This window comes from Rhinatrema bivittatum, chromosome 1, assembly GCF_901001135.1.
Source record: "Rhinatrema bivittatum chromosome 1, aRhiBiv1.1, whole genome shotgun sequence".
Classification (NCBI taxonomy): domain Eukaryota; kingdom Metazoa; phylum Chordata; class Amphibia; order Gymnophiona; family Rhinatrematidae; genus Rhinatrema; species Rhinatrema bivittatum.
In genome coordinates, this window is record NC_042615.1 from 469,817,301 (window position 1) to 469,836,781 (window position 19,481).

The 19,481-nt window shown below is 42.6% G+C and overlaps 1 protein-coding gene across 3 annotated transcripts in view; it reads right to left on the minus strand.

Moving 5' to 3' along the window:
* LOC115093962 (RNA exonuclease 1 homolog) overlaps positions 1–19,481 on the minus strand; it is a 298,859-nt gene that overhangs the window by 209,169 nt on the left and 70,209 nt on the right. For all 3 annotated transcript variants that reach the window (XM_029606496.1, XM_029606504.1, XM_029606512.1), the window contains exon 6: positions 19,178–19,315. In XM_029606496.1, coding sequence (XP_029462356.1) covers positions 19,178–19,315 — 138 coding nt within the window. The remainder of the gene's footprint in view (positions 1–19,177; positions 19,316–19,481) is intronic.

The window sequence follows — 19,481 nt, forward strand, 5'->3', positions numbered from 1 at the left end:
GTGAGAATGCGGGCAGCTGCATTTTGTAGCATTTGTAATGATTGTAGTGTGTTTTTTAGGTAAGCCTAATAGTAATGCGTTGCAGTAGTCAATCTTTGATAGAATTGTTGCTTGCAGTACTGTGCAGAAGTCATGGGAGTGTAAGAGGGGTTTGATACGCTTTAGTGTATGGAGCTTGAAAAATCCATTTTTAACTGTGTCGGAGATGAACTTTTTGAACGCAAGATTGTTGTCAATGACGCCAAGGCTGCGAACTTGTTGTGCAGTGGGCGGACTTACTTGGGATAAGACAGTTGTGTTCAATGTCGTGTTTGGTGGTGAGATGAGCTCAGTTTTGTTGGTGTTAATGACCAGGGTTGTCAGTAAGAAGTTTGTTTTTTTTTATATCTGAGAGGGCTGGTTCCATGTGTTGAGGGCATTTGAGAGCGAACTGTTAATAGGTATGAGGATCTGCACATCATCTGTGTAAATGAAGTGTTGAAAACCCAGCTTTGATAGCAGATGGCAGAGTGGTGTGAGATAAATATTGAACAGGGTTGATGAGAGGATCCTTGGGGTACACTCCTTGTGCAAGGCTTCTTGGCTTGGATTTGCATCGACCACTTTTGACACTGTAGGTCCTATTGTTCAGGTAAGATTGGAACCATAGTAGCGCTGTGCCTGTAATACCTATTTCGGCGAGGCGGGTGATGAGGGTGTTGTGATTAACAGTGTCAAATTCAGCAAATATATCTAGGAGGGCGAGAATGTATGAGTGGCCCGAGTCTAGGGCTTTTAGAAGGGCCTCTGAAAGGGATAGGAGTAGCGTTTCCGTGCTGTGGTACTTTCTGAATCCAAATTGGGATGGGAAGAGTAATTGATGTTCGTCTAGGTCAGGGGTCGGGAACCCATGGCTCGCGAGCCAGATATGGCTCTTTTGAGGGCTGCATCTGGCTCGCAGACAAGTGTCGCCACACTTTCCTGCTGACCCAGCTGCTCCCCGGTCCTCCTCCGCCCGGGCTTAAAATGCTGTCAGCCCGGGCGGAACGCGGCAGGACAGCTGGAGTCAGCGGCACCGGCGTGCTCTCTTCTTCCCCCCCGCGGCCCGGAAGTGGAGAGTATCGGGTGCGTGCGTGGCAAGAAGAGGCCACGCTAGTGCGCTCGGCATCGGCCCGAAGAAAAGAAGACTGCAGCGCGGCTCGGAGGAAAATGAAGAGGTTCAGCCGCGGCCGATGGGACTCCGCCTCCGCGAGGGCTGAAAATGAAGAGGTTAGCTTTGGGAGGAGGCTGCTGCTGCAAGTTCCCGGGGTGGGGGTGAGAGAGTGAATGAGCGAGCAAGCATGTGTGTTTGCTCGCTCATTCACTCTCTCTCTCCCCCACCCCGGGAACTCGCAGCAGCAGCAGCCTCCTCCCAACGCTAACCTCTTCATTTTCAGCCCTCGTGGAGGCGGAGTCCCATCGGCCGCGGCTGAACCTCTTCATTTTCCTCCGAGCCGCGCTGCAGTCTTCTTTTCTTCGGGCCGATGCCGAGCGCACTAGCGTGGCCTCTTCTTGCCGCGCACGCACCAGATACGCTCCACTTCCTCTTCCGGACCGCGGGGGCCTGTGTGTGTGTGTGTGTGATTGCATGTATGTGAATGATTGAGAGCCTGGGGGCCTGTGAGATTGCATGTATGTGAATGATTGAGAGCCTGGGGGCCTGTGTGTGTGTGTGTGTGTGAGATTGCATGTATGTGAATGATTGAGAGCCTGTATATGTGAAAGAGAGTATGTCTGTGATTGAGAGCCTGCCTGTGAGAGAGAGAGCATGAATGTAAGTTTACCATTGGGAACCTGTATGTGTAAGTTTGTGATTGAAAACTGTTTGTGTGAAAGAGTATGTGTGTATGATTGAGATCCTTTGTGTGTGAGAGAAATCATATGTATGTATGATTAAGAGCCTGTGTGTATAAGTAAGAGAGTGATCATGTGTGTCTGTGTGTGATTGAGAGCTGGTTTAGGTGATAGAGTATGTGATTGAGAGCCTGTGTGTAAATGAGAGAAAGAGAGGACATGTTTGTAAGCATGTGAATGAGAGTCTGTGTGAGAGAAAAAGACAGCATGTATTTATGTGATTGAAAGCCTGTGTGTGTAAGCGTGAAAAGATAGACAGCATGTGTGTAAATGTGTAATTAAGAGCCTATATAAGTGAGAGAAAAAACATGTGTATATGTGAGTACTGAGAGCATGTGTGTATAGGTGTGTCATTGAGAGCCAGTGTGAGAGAGAGCGCTGGTATGTGACAGAGAAGAGAAAGTTCCAAGCAAACCACCCCACCTCCTGCTAATTCAGAACAATCTCAGGACACCTGGATATCAAACGTTCCCAGGTATGCAGAGCAAAAAAATTTTGTATCCTTATTATTTTTCATTACTGGGTCTTTGTGTCTGCTATTTTGAAATATTTTGTTGTTATCTGGAAATGTTTTATATGAGTTTTTAATTACTGGATATTCCACTCATCAGCTGTTTCGAAATATGTTCTTTTTGTTAGTACAGTTTTACTGCTGATGATTTTATATTTCTTGATTTGTTTTATAAGGATGGGTGATGTTTCTTTTTTCCTTTGTTACACTGCATACAGAGACTCTGGCTTGTTGCAGTTTCCAATTCAGTTTTTTCTGCATGCTTCTTGTTATGCGTTTTGGTCTCTATTCTATGTTAGGTGAGGGACAGCACGTGATTCAGGTGAGGTTTTCTGCTGGCGTGTAGTTTCTGTGTAGGACTCAATAGCAGCCTGGCTTGGTCCGTTTTCCTAATAGGAGATGTATTGGTGTCTTAAGGCCTGGTGTAATATTTTCAGAGACTTATTGTATTTTAAAAGTGTGATCTTACATAAAATGCACACATTTACTTGTATTTAGTTTTAAACATATTGTATGGCTCTCATGGAATTACATTTTAAAATATGTGGCGTTTATGGCTCTCAGCCAAAAAGGTTCCTGACCCCTGGTCTAGGTATTCAGTGAGTTTATTGATTCTCTCCATAATTTTGGATAAGAATAGGAGGTTCGATACTGGACGATAGTTCGCTGGGTCAGCAGTATTTAGGTTAGATTTTTTAAGGGTGGATTTTATGATGGCATGTTTGGGTTGAGAAGGGGCTGTGCCCGATAAAATTGATTTGTTGAGAATCTTTGCGATGGGTTTTGCTATAGTAGTGCGGATTGAGAGTAGTGTTTTTGTGGGCATTATGTCTGAGGGGTGCAGGGCTGGTTTAATTTTCTTCAGTATTGACTCTACTTAAATGTGAGAAGTGGTTTCAAGATTTGTAAGCTTTGTTTTGATGTTTTTGTAAGAAATTGGAAATGATTGGTAGGTAAAGGTTGATAGTGCAGTGATAGAGAGATTGTTGTTTTATAAACAAGCTTTATAAAAAGCTTGTTTAAAAAGCCAGGTTTTCAGACTAGTTTTAAATAGTTTCAAATTTCTCTGCAGCCTTATTTCGAGTGGCATGGAGTTCCATAGAACAGGTCCAGCCAGCGACAGTGCTCTCTCCCTTAACTAAGTGAGGCGTGCTAATTTAACAGAAGGAATAGTTAATAGAGCTTTATTGGCAGATCTAAGGTTTCTGTGTGGTACATGTACACGCAGTGCTGTGTTAAGCCAGTCGGCCTTTTCATCATGGATTAGTTTATGAATTATACACAATGCTTTGTATTGTATTTTTTGTTCAATTGGAAGCCAGTGTAGTTCAGCAAGTGTACCTGTGGTCTCTTTTTTGCCTGTCAAAATTCTAGCAGCGGAATTTTGCAATATTTGGAGTGGTCCAATAGTAACTTGAGGTAGCCCTAATAGAGAGTTATAGTAGTCTGTGCTCGCAAATATCATTGCCTGTAGGACTGTACGAAAATTATTCAGTGTTAGCAGGGGTTTCAGTCTTCTAAGGACCATTAGTTTGGCATAACCTTTTAATTTCTCTAAACTTTGGGACCAGCTCCCAATGAGGCCTAATGCAGCGGATTGCAAACATGCCCTGGGAGCCCCCAGCTAATCAGACTTTAAGGATATCCCTTAATGAATATTTATGCATGAGATGTTGACAGTGCATGAATATTTACTATAGATATCCTGAAGACCTAACTTGCTGCGGGCTCCCCCCAGGGTATGTTTGGGAGCCACCAACCAAGGGTGTTAGTGGGCAGCCTGCAAGATGCTCAAATTAGCCTACTCACACGAGCAGAAATAGAAACTTCCCAGGTGTCCAGTCACATTGGTGCCTAAAAACTTGACTCAGAGCTAGAGTCAAGTTGTATTGTACTCTGTACTGAATTTTCAGCCCACTTTCACCCAATGCAAGAAACTAGAGTGTCTGATGCCAGTAAAACTGCTTCCTGCCGCGGAAGAGGTGAAGGACTGATACAGAACCCACTTCTCTCATCCTTTCCTTCACCATCCTGTACTGAAGTAGGCTTGGCATTGCTCAGCTTTTTTGGCTGATCAAATATTTGAGTTATAAGCTGAAGAGGATACCTTCTTGGCATTTTGATCACCCAAACCCCACTGGGAATACAAATCTGACTATACCAGGATGATTTTTATTTAATGGAAGATTTAAAGTCAGCATGCTGGCAACACAGGGAAATTGGTTCACACAGGCTATTTTCTTTGAGTCCCACATATAAGTCCAGATGAACAGGTTTTCTTTCCTACCAGCAGATGGAAACTGAGAAGAAAAGCTTTACTGTATTGTTGGTATAAAAGACTATGCCACCTGCATTTGCTCAGTGTGAATTGTAACCAAGCTAAGAACAAAACCAAACAACCCTTTCACGTTCAAGCAGGGGAAAAACCACCAGGGAACTCAATCCAAATGTTTCCAATCAGGAATCTGAATGCCAAGAAAGCAACATCTGACATACATACACAGATTACAGCAGTCTTCAGACACACAGGACAGGATTCTGGACTGACCTGTGGGACTCAAAGAAAATTAGCAGGTAAGAACCAATTTCCCTTCCTTATCACCAAATCAGTCCAGATGAATGAGATGTATCCAAGCTTCCCTAAACTGGGTGGGAACATGAAAACCCCACTTGCAACACTTTCAAACCTTGCTGAGTCCAAGGCCCAAACATCCATAGTAACATACATAGTAATAATGGCAGAAACCATCCAGTCTGCCCAGCAAGCTTATGGTAGTATTCGCCGTTTCGTGCAGGATACCACGTTTCTCTCAAGGGTAGTAACTGCCGCTCCGTGCAGTTACCCCCAAGCCTTATGATAAAAGTAGTAAATTTTACAATCAAGCAAAAACAAACAACTGTCAAACCCAAATTACTGCTAGCAACATTTTTACTGTGAGGAGTCTTCTTGATAATTCAGACAATGCTGCTCTTCTCCCTTTGCTTTGGGATGTCCATAGAAGCCTTCCTTTGCTTTTCCCCTCATGTCTGCTTATCAGTACCCCAGACCATAAAAGGTCAGGGCACATGTCTGTCTGTATCCAGTTCCCCTTAACCCCCACTCAACTCCCCACCAAAGCCTACAATGCTTGAAAAAAAAAAAAAGTGCATAAAGACCAAGTCACAGCCCTGCCTGCACCCTGGTAGAATGGGTCTGAAGGCCCACTAGAACCTGCAAGTCCCTTGCAAATATAAAGCAGGAGTAATTGTTTTCTTAATCCATCTAGAATTAAATGCAATTGACACCTTCTCCCCTTTGTTTTGACCACTGAAGAGCACAAACAGGTGGTCCATCTTGTGAAAACTGTTGGCGACCTTTAAAATACTGTATGTATGTCCAACATATGAAGCTCCCTGGCATGTGAAGACCACTTCAAATTCCTAGAAGCAGCAATTCCATCTTTTTTGCCAAAGGTAGTTTTTCTTTCCCTTGAGTTAATCAATGGAACTGTTCAAAGGGAAACCCCATCTTCCGAAAACTGAAGGAAAGAATCTCTACATGAGGCCTATAACTCCAAATACATTTTACTGAGCAAATGGCCAATAAAAAGACCACCTTCAGGGCGAGATTCTTCAATGATGCCCTTCTTAATGGCTCTAAGGATGTTATAAAAGGCCCTCTAGACAAAATTAAGATTCTATGGTGGAACCGCATAATTTATTGGAAGACATATGCTTCTCTCCTTTTAAGAAACCTCAACATCTGGATGGGACGTTAATGATAATTTGTGAACTTCCTCCCAAAACAGGAACTCTTAAGTTCTAGCCCTGAACTCTTAAGGTGCCAATTGCACCTTAAGAGTTCAGGGCTAGAACCTTCTGTAAGCCTCTCTGCAAAAAAAAAAAAAAAAATTCCGAGGAACTAAGGCCTGAAGTGGGGTGACCCTTGCCTCATGACACCAGGCCTCAAACAAACACCTTCTACACTCACATGTATGCTAAGTTGAATCAAAATTGTAATAACTTCCTTGGAATAACCCTTCACTCAATCTCCTCTCAAAAGCCAATCCACAAGACCAAAGTGATCTACCTGCTCCAAGTAAACTGGACTCTGATGAAGCAGCTCGAGAATATGACAGCCTTAAGCGGTCTTCTAATTTCAGGTTCACTAAATACACAAATCAGTCACCTGGGCCTCTCTGAAGCTATTAAGATCACCTTTTCTTGATCTTTTTCTTTAATTCTGGCAACTGCCTATCAAACACCAAGCAGGTAAAACAAAGCAGAATCCCATGTGGTCATGGCTGGGAAAGAGCATATAGAGACTCTGAAGAACTGTGAGGCCTTGGTGTTTAACCTTCTCACCACTAAATCCAGCTGAGGAACACCTCACATTGCCTGGATTAAAGAAACATGGCTTCGTTTACCAACTCCCACTCTGAGGTCCAACGCACACCTGCTGAGAAAATCCACTTGCACATTCTCCACCCTGGCCACATAATATGCTGAAAGGACCTGCAGATGTTCTGTCCAATGGAAAAAATCTCCGGACCTCCAAGGTAACTACCGGGCTCCTGATGCATCCTTGTCAGTTGCTACCGCTGTTGCACTGTCAAACCAAACTCACCGCTAGGGTGCCGACTAGTAGGAGAAATAATGGAAACATCTTTCTGATCACTCATTTCCAGATGATTGATGGATCAGGAGGCTTCCATCGATGTCCACAGATCCTATGCTGTCTGATCTTGACAAATGGCTCCCCATCTTCTCGGACTGGCATCCGTGGTCACCACATTCCAATTCAGAATATCCTACTTCACATGCCTGAGCAAATTGTCCCAGAAGAGCCACCAGGACAGATTTGTCCTGGCTTCCCCTGAGAGAAGTATGCAGACATTTAAATCTTCCGATTGGGGACTCCAACATGAAAGAAGGGCCCACTGGAGCAGATGCATATGTGCAAATGCTGAAGGAACCAAGTCCAACATAGATGTCCTAGAGCAGAGGACCTGAAGATAATCCCTAACTCTGGGACTCCTTATGTACAACCTAAGCCTGCAATTTCAAAATCTTGTCCAAAGAGAAACACCTTACCTACATTGGTCTTGAAATGCAGCCCAAGCGAATCCAATCTCTGTGATGGAACCAGGTTGCTTTTTGCCAAGTTTACAACCCATCCTAGGGTCTGCAATCTTAGCATTACCTTCTATACTGTTAAACATCCTAAGACTTTGCCCAAATAAGCCCATTGTCTAAATAAAGATGCTTAGAATGTGTGGCAAACATATGAGGTGCCATTGTGAGGTCAAAGTGCTTGGAAATATATGCCTTATATGCCTATTTCTCCAGATATTGTTATAAGTGATTTAAATTGTTTTGTGTTAGCCTGATCCAAAAGCAATCAAAATATACCAAAAAAAAAAAAAAAAAAAAAAAGAGGGAGTTTTTAACAAGACACTTCACAGGTGACTTGTGCATCATAGAAGGTGATCAGGCCAGCTCTAGTCAGTCTGCTTGAAAGAGAGAGGAGAGACTACAGTCCAACTTACTTGGCAAAGCTAAGATTTCTTTACATTAAGCCTTTTTACATAGCTTTAATTTTGCTATTCTGTCTGCTTCCCTCCCACCCACCCCTAGGTTGGTTGTTCTAATATAGTCTACCTAAATACAATTGGCAACAGGATAAATTGGTAATTTAGTTGTTCCTTAGGTGTTATCCATCAGATAAATTTATCAAAATGAGGACTATCCAATGTAACCATTGTGGAGCATTTATTGTCAGGGAAGTCATCTGGAAACTTAGGGCTTGCCCAATTTGTGCACAACTCTCTTCCTTGAAAAAGGAGCTGACTGAGATTAAAGATCAATTAGCTTCAATTAAAAGTAATACACCCACATTGCATTACTCAGAAAATAATTCCCCAATATCACAGAAAAGCCAGGAGTCAAGAAAAGGAGATTCAGTAGGCTCAGGTAGGCCCCACAGTCACCCATTCTTGACAGATGGGCAGCCAACAGGTATACCCCCCCCCCCCACTCAAACAGGTCATTAAGAAATTCTTTACAATCCAGGATTACAGTGGGCTCTGGTAGAATTAGACCTGTGATGAGGAGACACACAATGTACCAAATGCAAAAAGAACAAGCCTTCTCTATATTAAAAACTGAAGAAGTTCTTGAGAAAAACATTGAAGTGTTACCAGCAAAGAGAGAGAAAATACAATGCATGCAGTATTTCAAGATCCATAACCAAAAGAAAAATCTAATTGAGATGAATAACTCTGTCAACAGTGGCACAACTACAAAAAGAAAGAGTGAAGTGAATAACAAATCTCAACTAATATCTTATAAGGAGTCCAGGAAAAGCAATAATCTTAAAGAGAGTACCTGGAAGGCTATGACCACAAATGCTCATAGTTTGGGAAATAAAATCCCAGATCTGCAGGCCCTAATGACTGAGGCAGAATTGGACATTGTTGCTATCACAGAAACATGGTTCACAGAATCTCATGAATGGGATACAACAATACCAGGCTACAACTTGTTAAGGAAGGACAGAGAGGATAGAAAAGGTGGAGGTGTGGCTCTTTATGTTAGAAACAACATCCAAGCATCTGAGCTACAAGGAAGTTGGGGTAAGGAAGAAGCTCTATGGCTCGACCTAAAAAAAGATGACGGAGCGTCCATTTATATTGGAGTGGTTTACAGGCCTCCACACCAAAAGGAAGAGCTGGACAGAGATCTGGTTGAAGACATCCATAAGATAGGTAAGAAGGGAGAAGTGGTGATCGTGGGTGACTTTAATATGCCAGATGTAGACTGGAAAATCCCATCTGCAGAAACTAAAAATAGTAGAGCGATAGTGGATGCCATGCAAGTATCTTTGTTCAAACAAATGGTGTTGGAACCCACGAGAGAAGGAGCTATACTCGACTTAGTGCTCACTAATGCAGATAATGTCTCAGATGTCCAGGTGGGCGCCCACCTCAGCAGTAGTGATCAAACGGTATGGTTTAATATCACTAAAAGAATAGGGAAAAGAACCACAAAGACCTGAGTTTTACAGTTCAAAAACACAGACTTTGAGGAAATGGGGAAGTACCTGGAGGAAGAACTTAAAGGATGGGAGAACGAGAGAGATGTGGATCAACAGTGGACCAATCTAAAAGGAGCAATCACCAAGGCAACTGCTCTATATGTTAGAAATGTAAAGAAAAGCAAAAGAAAATTGAAACCTATCTGGTTCTCAAAGGAGGTGGCTGACAAAATTAAAGCTAAAAGAACAGCATTCAAGAAATATAAAAGATCCCAAAGGAAGGAGCACAAAGAAGAATATTTGTATCAACTGAGGGAGACAAAGAAATTAATCAAGTTGGCAAAAAGTCAAGCAGAAGAGAGGATTGCCAAGGAGATAAAAAATGGTGACAAAACTTTTTCAGATACATCAGCGAAAAGAGAAAGGTCCAAAGTGGTATAGTGAAATTGAAAGGTGGTAATGATCAATGTGTGGAGAGAGACGAAGAAATGGCAGAAATATTAAACGAATACTTCAGCTCTGTGTTCACTAAAGAAGACCCTGGAGAAGGACCATCTCTACACAACAAGAAACTGGAGGGAAGTGGAATGGATGAAAATCCTTTTACAGTAGAAAATGTGTGGGAAGAGCTAAAGAACCTGAAAGTGGACAAAGCCATGGGGCCTGATGGGATTCATCCAAGGATATTGAGGGAGCTCAGAGATGTTCTGGCAGCTCCGCTGTGTGACCTGTTCAATAGATCCCTAGAAACGGGAGTGGTGCCGAGTGATTGGAGAAGAGCGGTGGTGGTCCCGCTTCACAAGAGTGGGAACAGGGAGGAGGCTGGCAACTACAGACCGGTTAGCCTCACTTCGGTGGTGGGAAAAGTAATGGAGTCACTGCTGAAAGAGAGAATAGTGAACTATCTACAGTCCGGAGAATTGATGGACCAGAGGCAACATGGATTCACCAGGGGAAGATCCTGTCAGACAAATCTGATTAATTTTTTTGACTGGGTAACCAAGGAATTGGATCGAGGAAGAGCGCTTGATATCATATACTTTGATTTCAGCAAAGCTTTTGATACGGTTCCGCACAGGAGACTGGTGAATAAAACGAGAAGCTTAGGAGTGAGGGCCGAGGTGGTGACCTGGATTGCTAATTGGCTGACGGACAGAAGACAATGTGTGATGGTAAATGGAACCTTCTCTGAAGAGAGCGGTTTTAAGTGGTGTACCGCAAGGATCGGTGTTGGGACCGGTCCTGTTCAATATCTTTGTGAGCGACATTGCGGACGGGATAGAAGGTAAGGTTTGTCTTTTTGCGGATGACACGAAGATCAGCAACAGAGTGGACACGCAGGAAGGAGTGGAGAGAATGAGACGGGATCTAAGGAAACTGGAAGAGTGGTCGAAGATATGGCAGCTCAGATTCAATGCCAAGAAGTGCAAAGTCATGCATATGGGGAGTGGAAATCCGAATGAACTGTATTCGATGGGGGGGGAAAAGCTGATGTGCACGGAGCAGGAGAGGGACCTTGGGGTGATAGTGTCTAATGATATGAAGTCTGCGAAACAATGCGACAAGGCGATAGCAAAAGCCAGAAGAATGCTGGGCTGCATAGAGAGAGGAATATCGAGTAAGAAAAGGGAAGTGATTATTCCCTTGTACAGGTCCTTGGTGAGGCCTCACCTGGAGTACTGTGTTCAGTTCTGGAGACCGTATCTACAAAAAGACAAAGACAAGATGGAAGCGGTACAAAGAAGGGCGACCAAGAAGGTGGAGGATCTTCATCGCATGACGTACGAGGAGAGATTGAAGAATCTAAATATGTACACCCTGGAGGAAAGGAGGAGCAGAGGTGATATGATACAGACTTTCAGATACTTGAAAGGTTTTAATGATCCAAAGACAACGACAAACCTGTTCCGTAGGAAAAAAAATCAGCAGAACCAGGGGTCACGATTTGAAGCTCCAGGGAGGAAGATTCAGAACCAATGTCAGGAAGTATTTCTTCACGGAGAGGGTGGTGGATGCCTGGAATGCCCTTCCGGAGGATGTGGTGAAGACCAGAACTGTGAAGGACTTCAAAGGGGCGTGGGATAAACACTGTGGATCCATAAAGTCAAGAGGCCGCCAATGAAGAGTGGGTGACTCGCCAGAATGACGGCTACTGCATGGAGACAATACCCTTATTCAATAAACATACACATGCTTACTGTGACTCCAACATCGCTCTAAGCTTCAACAGCAAGAGGAAATGTGGAAAAATGGATTTACACTCACAAAGAGGGGAGTAGCTGGCTTGTTACGGCGGTTACTACCCCAAACCAAATAAGCCTGATGCTTCACCTTCAATGCATATACAGCATAGTTCTCTGCTTCAACGGCAGGGGAGAAGAAAAAAGGGTTCGCACTCACAAAGCGGGGAGTAGCTGGCTTGTTATGGCAGTTACTACCCCAAACCAATTGTGTCCGATACTTCACTTTCGATGCATATCCAGCATGGCTCTCTGCTTCAACGGCAGGGGAGAAGACTGATACATCACGCATTTCCAGCATAGCTCCCTGCTTCAACAGCAGGGGAGAAGAAAAACAATCAATAAGGACTGTATAACATAGTCTGGGTAAAACAAATAAGCATGGGTGTAGCTTGCTTATTGCGGCGGTTACTACCCCTACTACCCCTAACTAATCAAGCTAGATATTTCAATGGTGGGGTTGGAAGGGAAATAGAACCAAGAGCTAAGAGAAACAGATAAGTATGAGAGAAAAAAACGTGTGAAGCTTGCTGGGCAGACTGGATGGGCCGTTTGGTCTTCTTCTGCCGTCATTTCTATGTTGCTATGTTTATGTTTCTATGAAATGAAAATGTTCTATCACTACAAAAAGGAGGAACTTCATGCCCATATTTGGATCTGACAGAAGCCTATTTTCTGATATTCCCAGAGATGCCAAGAATTCTCCTTTCCTGACCACAGTGATGATAGAGTGCAGAGTCTTCGCCCAAAATTGAGGTACTTGAAATGATGTATTCACCTTTTTGTATCCAGAATGGGCAGATACCCTTTTTTGATACCACAAAATAGGTGGAATATCTGCTTCGACCCTTATCCTTCTGTGGGACCAGAGTACTGCTCCTAACTGCAGAAGCCAAAGCACATTCTTCACATTTGATACTAAGACTCATGCACCAGATATGCTAAGGGGTAACAATCTCTTATACATGATAAGACCTACTGGTCTGTTGTCATCTTGGTCAGATTCATAAAGTATGTCCAGCGATCATAATGAACTTGCATAGAGTTGATCAATTGCATCTCACTGCACTCTTCTGGAACCAGACACTGAGCTTTCACAAGCAGCCTAACGAGATGCCCTCCACCCAAAAGGATTGATTTCCTTGGATATTATTCTTAGGTTAAAACCTTTCCTGGCCAATCACATCGGGTCTCTCTGAACTTTTGTCTACTGGGAAAGGTCTTCCAGTTCCCTTTGAGCTTATCCTCTGGTACATTATTTGCCTTGGACTCACCCAGATGCTTCAACAGCTTCTGTAAGTACTCTCCAAAAAGCAGCTTGGCTGTGAATGGGGGACTTCCCAGCTGTGACTTGGACCACACATTAGCTGCCCAATTAAGCAACCGGAGTAGCCTCCTGGCCATACTGAAGACAATTCTAGCCAATATTCGAAGCAAATCATACAAAGCATCAATTATAAAGGCAAACCCAGTCTCCAGATGCTCTGCCTCCTTTGCAGAGAGTGTCCCCAGACTCAGCCCCTGTAATTTGTTTCACCCAACTTAAATAGGCCTTGGCCATGAAGCTACTACAAGTTGCCGCTTGAATTTCCAAGAAGAGACCTCAAACATCTTAAGATGAAGCTCTACCTTACAATACTAGGAAATCCTAAGAGCTGCACAACCCTCAACTAGAATAGTGGCCTTCTTAGTAAGTGCTGAAACTAAGGCTTTCACTTCTGACAACTTTAAGAACGCCAAAACATTTCAGCCAACATTTAAACCACACTCTGGAGTATCCCACCTTCCTAAACAGGGCCGTCACTGTTTGATGAAAGAGAAGGCTTTAACAGAACCCCTAAGCCGATCCATTATGGGATCTTCCCCCTCATGTTCCAATTTGTCAAATTTTCTATACAGTCGTTCAGACATGCCATCACAATGGTTTACATTTTTAGTAAAGAAATCCATTAAAAGCATACATGGAAATAAAACTCCCAGTCATAAAATAAAATTAATAAAATGATATAGAAAATAAAAGGTGTACCATAATAAGAATCTTAGTCATAAAATATAATAAATGAAATAAAAGAAAAGGTGTAAAACATTTTACTGTAAAAGAACTATGGGGTAATAAAGAATGAAAGTTGGATATTCAAAGCTAACCTCAGTTTCCATTCGTGTAGACCTTCCCAAACAGCCAAGTTTTAAGATCCTTTTTAATCTTCTTGAAATCCGCTTGCAACTTCAAGTCTGTAGGGAACGTGTTCCATAATTTAGGTCCGGCTAGTGAAATAGCTCTTTCCCTGACTTGGGTAAGGCGGGCGGAGTTTACAGAGAGAATAGATAGAAGGCATTTATTTGCAGAGCTTAAGTTTCTTTGCGATATGTGTAGCTGAATTACCGCATTAATCCAGTCCACTTGCTTGCCAAAGATAGATTTGTGTATAGTACAAAGTGTTTTAAATAGAATCAGATATTCAATAGGCAGCCAATGCAAGGATATCAGAATAGGAATGTGATCTTTCTCTACCTATTAAAACACTTGCTGCCACATTCTGCAATACCTGTAGAGGTCGAATAGTAGAGGACGGAAAGCAGAGTAATACTGAATTACAATAATCTGTGCTTGCAAAAATCAGGCTGCAAAACTGTTCTGAAATCATTGTGTGACAGTAATGGCTTTAATCGCTTAAGCATCATAAGCTTGCTATAACCCTCTTAACTTTATGTTGTGTTTTTTAAAGTTAAGTTCAGGGTCAATGATGAATCCTAGGTCTTGTACATTGTCTGCTAGTTTAATCGTACAGTTATCTTGCAGTACTATTGATTTTCGATCTAAATTTGAGGTTTTCCTTTCTAAAAGGATAATTTCCATTTTATCAATATTTAAAATCAGTTTTGATAAAACAAACTCTTTAATCCTGAGTTCCTTCAAGACTTGAGAAATCATAATGTGTAATTCCTCTCTGTGAAAAAGATGGATCACTTTAGGGTTACTGCCCTCAGCTACCGGGATCTCCCCAACTTCTAAAGGGATCCTCATGCCTGTCCTTGTCCCTGGGAAGGTCTGGTAAAGGATCGCCTTAGATGCCCTGTCCTGAAGCTTCAGACTCTTGATCCACATCTGGTTCAGGCATCCTTTAAGTTGGGACAGGATCCCAGATCACTCGTGGTTATCTCCTCTTTACTAGAAGGCCAAGGAGTCCCTTTCAGACAAGGACAATTCACCATCACCCTTTTTCTAATCACAATGCCTTGTCCATCAGCAGCACAAACTGATGAAAATGCTTCCTCAGAGTCAGTATTCTCCACCTGGAAAATCAAGGGCTCCCTCAAACTTTCCCAGACACTGTCAGAGACCTCTGCTGCAGGAGACAATTGCAGTGGAGAAGCAGCTCCCTCCACTACAATTTCTACACTGAGGTTCCCTCACTGCAAGTGAACCTAGCATTGTCAGTCTCTGCACTTCGCGGTGCTTGCTTTCTTGCAGCTGACTTCTTTACCTCTACTGCAGCGCCCATAGTCCCTGAACCGTCTTCCCTGCCTCCAAGGACCCTGCACAGCCCCGAGGCATTAAGACGAGCCTTGCAGTCCACACGTTCAGTGGGAGCCACCATTATGAACCTTGCATGCCAAAACCTTTTGGTAGAGCTGGAGACCTCCGTGAGACTTTCCTTCTCTCACCATGACAAGCAGCAGTACAGCAGAAGGCTGCCCTGTGGCTCTACTGGAAAGTTGAGACTTCTGCTAGGAAGATGCTGCCAGTATTTTTTATATTGTCCCACAAAGGAAGACAGCCAGAGGGAAAGAGCAGGGTAGGAAATGAGGAAGCCAGACTACTGGCTATCAAATTTCTCTCCAAGGATAAGGCAAACATCCAAGGGCCACTGATCTCTTGCTTGCCAATACTCTCTTTCAGGGGGATGGTTCCAAGACAAGACCTAACACCCATGGGAGCAATTGCCTAGTATGACTGCAAGTTTTGCGTTCCACCATTTATTAGGTTTTATATACCGGGGTTCCTGTATGGGATACAGATCACCTCGGTTCATATACCGGGGTGTCCGCGGGGTTTGAGGTTGAGGACATTTTCTACCTCGAGAGAGGAAGTGGGCTCGAATGCTTCCAGACTTGTGGTTGGATGAGGCAGGGTCACAAGCGCCGAAAAAGGTGGGAGACTGAGTGTGGAGAGAGGATCAGTCAAGGTCCACCATCTACTAGAGAGAATACATATGGGCCGATACTGTAAAAAACACGGGAGAGCACAGGACACTCCTGTGCGTGCAATACAGTAAATACATTTATTTAAATTAGGCCCAGCAGGCAGCAAAGGAAATCTTGTCAGAAGAGAGCACCCGGTGAGCTTCAATATTTCCTTTTGGAACTCTTACCTGCAAGCCCCGACATCATTGGGAGGGGCCGAGGAGACGCCATAAGAGCGGCGTCTTAGGCGCGCCACCGCCACCAGCGCGCGGCTTTGCTCGGCTTAGAGAGGTTAGAAGAGGAGACTGCTGGAGAAGTTGCTGCTACAGAGGCGAGCAATATTGCATTGTCTTGTGGGGAACAAACTGTATTGCTGAATTAATATTTAACTGATTAAGATGCTGCCCAAACGGAAGGGGAAAATAAGGGTGTTCCCCTCAATGCCCCTCCCGTCTCCTATTCAGCAAGAAATAAATAGTTTGTTTCATGACCGCACCTGCATTTAAGCCAGCATCTAAGGATACTGCTGACTCAGACCATTTGGGAGGACGGTCAGGGTCTATAGAGGAGGCATCGCTGAGTCCCAATCTAGGTTTACCACCATTGCAGAGGGCGGCTGAGGGCCTGCTGGGAGGTACACCAGAGAAGCATAATTTGGAGTTAAGAACCCCAACCAGTGATACTGGTGGAGGAAATTTAAATGGAGAAAAACCTGCCGTGAGTCCGATGGAAGAACTAAGGAGACGGACCTCACAGGGAATAGCAATTGAGGAAGGAGAGCAAGCCTCAGGTGGAGAGCCCAAGGAGACTTTAAAGCGCCCTACAGTGGTAACACTGGAACTGTTGTGGGATATGATGGCAACAATGTCCTCTAATAGAAAAGGACTAGAGAAAAAATGGATATAATAGCGGGAACATGTCAGCAGGATATAGTGGTAATTCAAAATAGTTAAATCAGAGGAAAGAATTAAAACTTGAGAATATAGGTAAAAAGAATTCAGAATTTCAGGCAGTCGTAGTGAGACAGATTTGTTATCTAAACGGATTGAAATATTTGAAAATAGTAAAGGTTTAAATCTTCGCCTACTCAACTTCCCTAGGGTAGCTGGAGTGGTTCCGATAGAAACGTTACAAAAATTTCTGAGGGAAGTATTGAATTTTCATGAAAATGAATTACCAGTAATTAGTTATTGCTACTTTCTGCCAAAGAAAAATCCAAACTTGAATACAGAAGAGATGCCTTTTCAAGGTAATCCCCCAAATTTCTTGGAAAGTACTAATAACCAAATTATAGATAGGGGTATATTGGTAGTTTCTTTTATGAATTTACTTGATTTAAACAGAGTAATGAAACAGTATTTTGGTAAATACCCTATCTCTTCATGAAAGTTTGGTAAAACTTTTTCCAGACCTATCAATTACTACACAGTTAAGGAGAAGAGAGTTCCTCGTTTTTCGGCAGGAAGTGATATCAATGGGATTTACGTTTACCCTGCAATATCCCTGCAAATGTATTATAAAGAAACAGCAGGATACGTATATATTCTGTCCCGGATTATTTAAAAACATTTGTTGAACAAAGGAGATTAGCTGTCATATCCCCACAGTCCAGTGAAGGATAGTCATAAAGTGCAGGAATGTACAATGCTTAAATTTCTTGTTTAAAAATGTCCTGTTTCTCTCCCTTTATTTTGCCAGGCCTCTGTATATACAGTTGTTGAGTAGAAATGATTTCTTTTGATCATATCATAATTAGACTTAAAATTGATATTGAAGAATTGATTTCCAAGCTTGAAGTGTTAATAACTATGGTGTAAATTTATTTCATTTATGTGTCTAATTTGAAAAAACAATAAATAAAAAATAAATAATTTTGGCCTGGCGGTAAAAAGAGGCGCTAGGGACACTAGCACGTCCCTAGCGCCTCTTTTCGGACAGGAGTGGCAGCTGTCAGCAGGTTTGACAGCAGACATTCAATTTTACCGGCGTCTGTTCGAGCCCGCTGACAGCCACGGGTTCGGAAACCGGACGGCAAAATTGAGAGTCTGGTTTTCAACCCGCAAGCTGCAGGCTTATTTCAATTTTTATTTTTTTTTTACATTTTTAAACTTTCGGGACCTCCGACTTAATATAGCCATGATATTAAGTCGGAGGGTGCACAGAAAAGCAGTTTTATTGCTTTTCTGTGCACTTTCCCGGTACCCGGAGAAATTAGCACCTACTTGGCTGCACATTTTACTTACTGAAATGCGCGGGAATACCTAATAGGGCCATCAACATGCATTTGATGCAAGGGGTAAAGCTAGCGCATCGAAAACGTGTGTCCAAATGCCGGCTAACAGTGCGCTCCATCAGAGCACACTGTACTGTATCGGTCTGTAAGTGACTGCAGGTGGCACACTGTCAAATACCAACAGTATAGTAAAGCTTCTGTCTCCATCTGCTGGTATTGGAGAAAAATCCATTCATATGGACTGATCTAGGGATAAGGAGGCATTGCTCTTTGTGACCTTGGGGAAGTCACTTTACCCTCTGTTGCCTCAATAACAAAATTAGACTAAGCCCTGTGGGGGATATGGAAATATCTACAGCACCTGAATGTAATCAGCTTTGATGAACGCTTTGAAGTGCCAAAAAGCAGAATATAAATCAAATAAAGCAGAAGTACATGGTGGAAGAGCCACCACAATGACCAGGAGCACACTGTGCAGACTCACAGACAAGTCAGATGTATCCCAATGGAGATAAGATGAGGAAGAGAGGAGTAACACTGAGAAATGAGAAAAAAAAGGCACATGAGGAGAAAATGGAGGGGGGGGGGTTCTTTATGACTCCCAAAAGTTACTGTATCTAGGCATTTCTAATATTTTTGAAGCCCTGCAGAAGTGGGTATTCATGTCAACACGGACAACTTACAGAAAAGCAGCTTCCAAATTTTCACATATTTATAGAATACCTCTCTAACTTTAAGCTATACAATGGGATGTACAGGCAGAAAATTCACTCAAAGTGTACATAAGATAATCAAACCCCATCAAGCTATTATCCAATATGCAAACAAAGACATTGAAAGAAGATACATTTTTATAGTATTACCACAATTTTAGTCCTTATTTTTAATCTGATACTACAAAAAGAGGAAGTGTGGCTTCTGATGGCTCTGCATCATAGTTCCAAATATTCATGCAGGAGCATCAGAAATCAACTGCTGCAGAAAAATATTAAAACAAGCATTATAAATCTCAAAAAACATACTTTCAAAATTTCTTCCTTCTGTGACTACTGCAATGTTCATGTATAGCACTATAAAATATACACAGGGCTCCTTTAAGAGTTTCTGATCAGAATACCCACTTTTTCAAAAGCCTCTTCCACAGATGAACAAACTTTCAAACATTCTTCAACAAAAAAGTTGACATATCGTTGTCTCGTATCATGTGGAACTTTGGATCCTATTTCTGGGATTACTGAAGGTCGTCTTCGAGTTATAACCTTAAGAGATTAAATTATGTTGGCAGAAAATATTATACATTTATATGAGTTTAGCACAACACATTTATGGAAATTACAAGTGCACAAATAAAAATACTAACCAGCACCAAGTTGTTTAAGAAAAGTACAGTGTTAATCCAGTTTTATCAGCAGAAGCAACACTAAA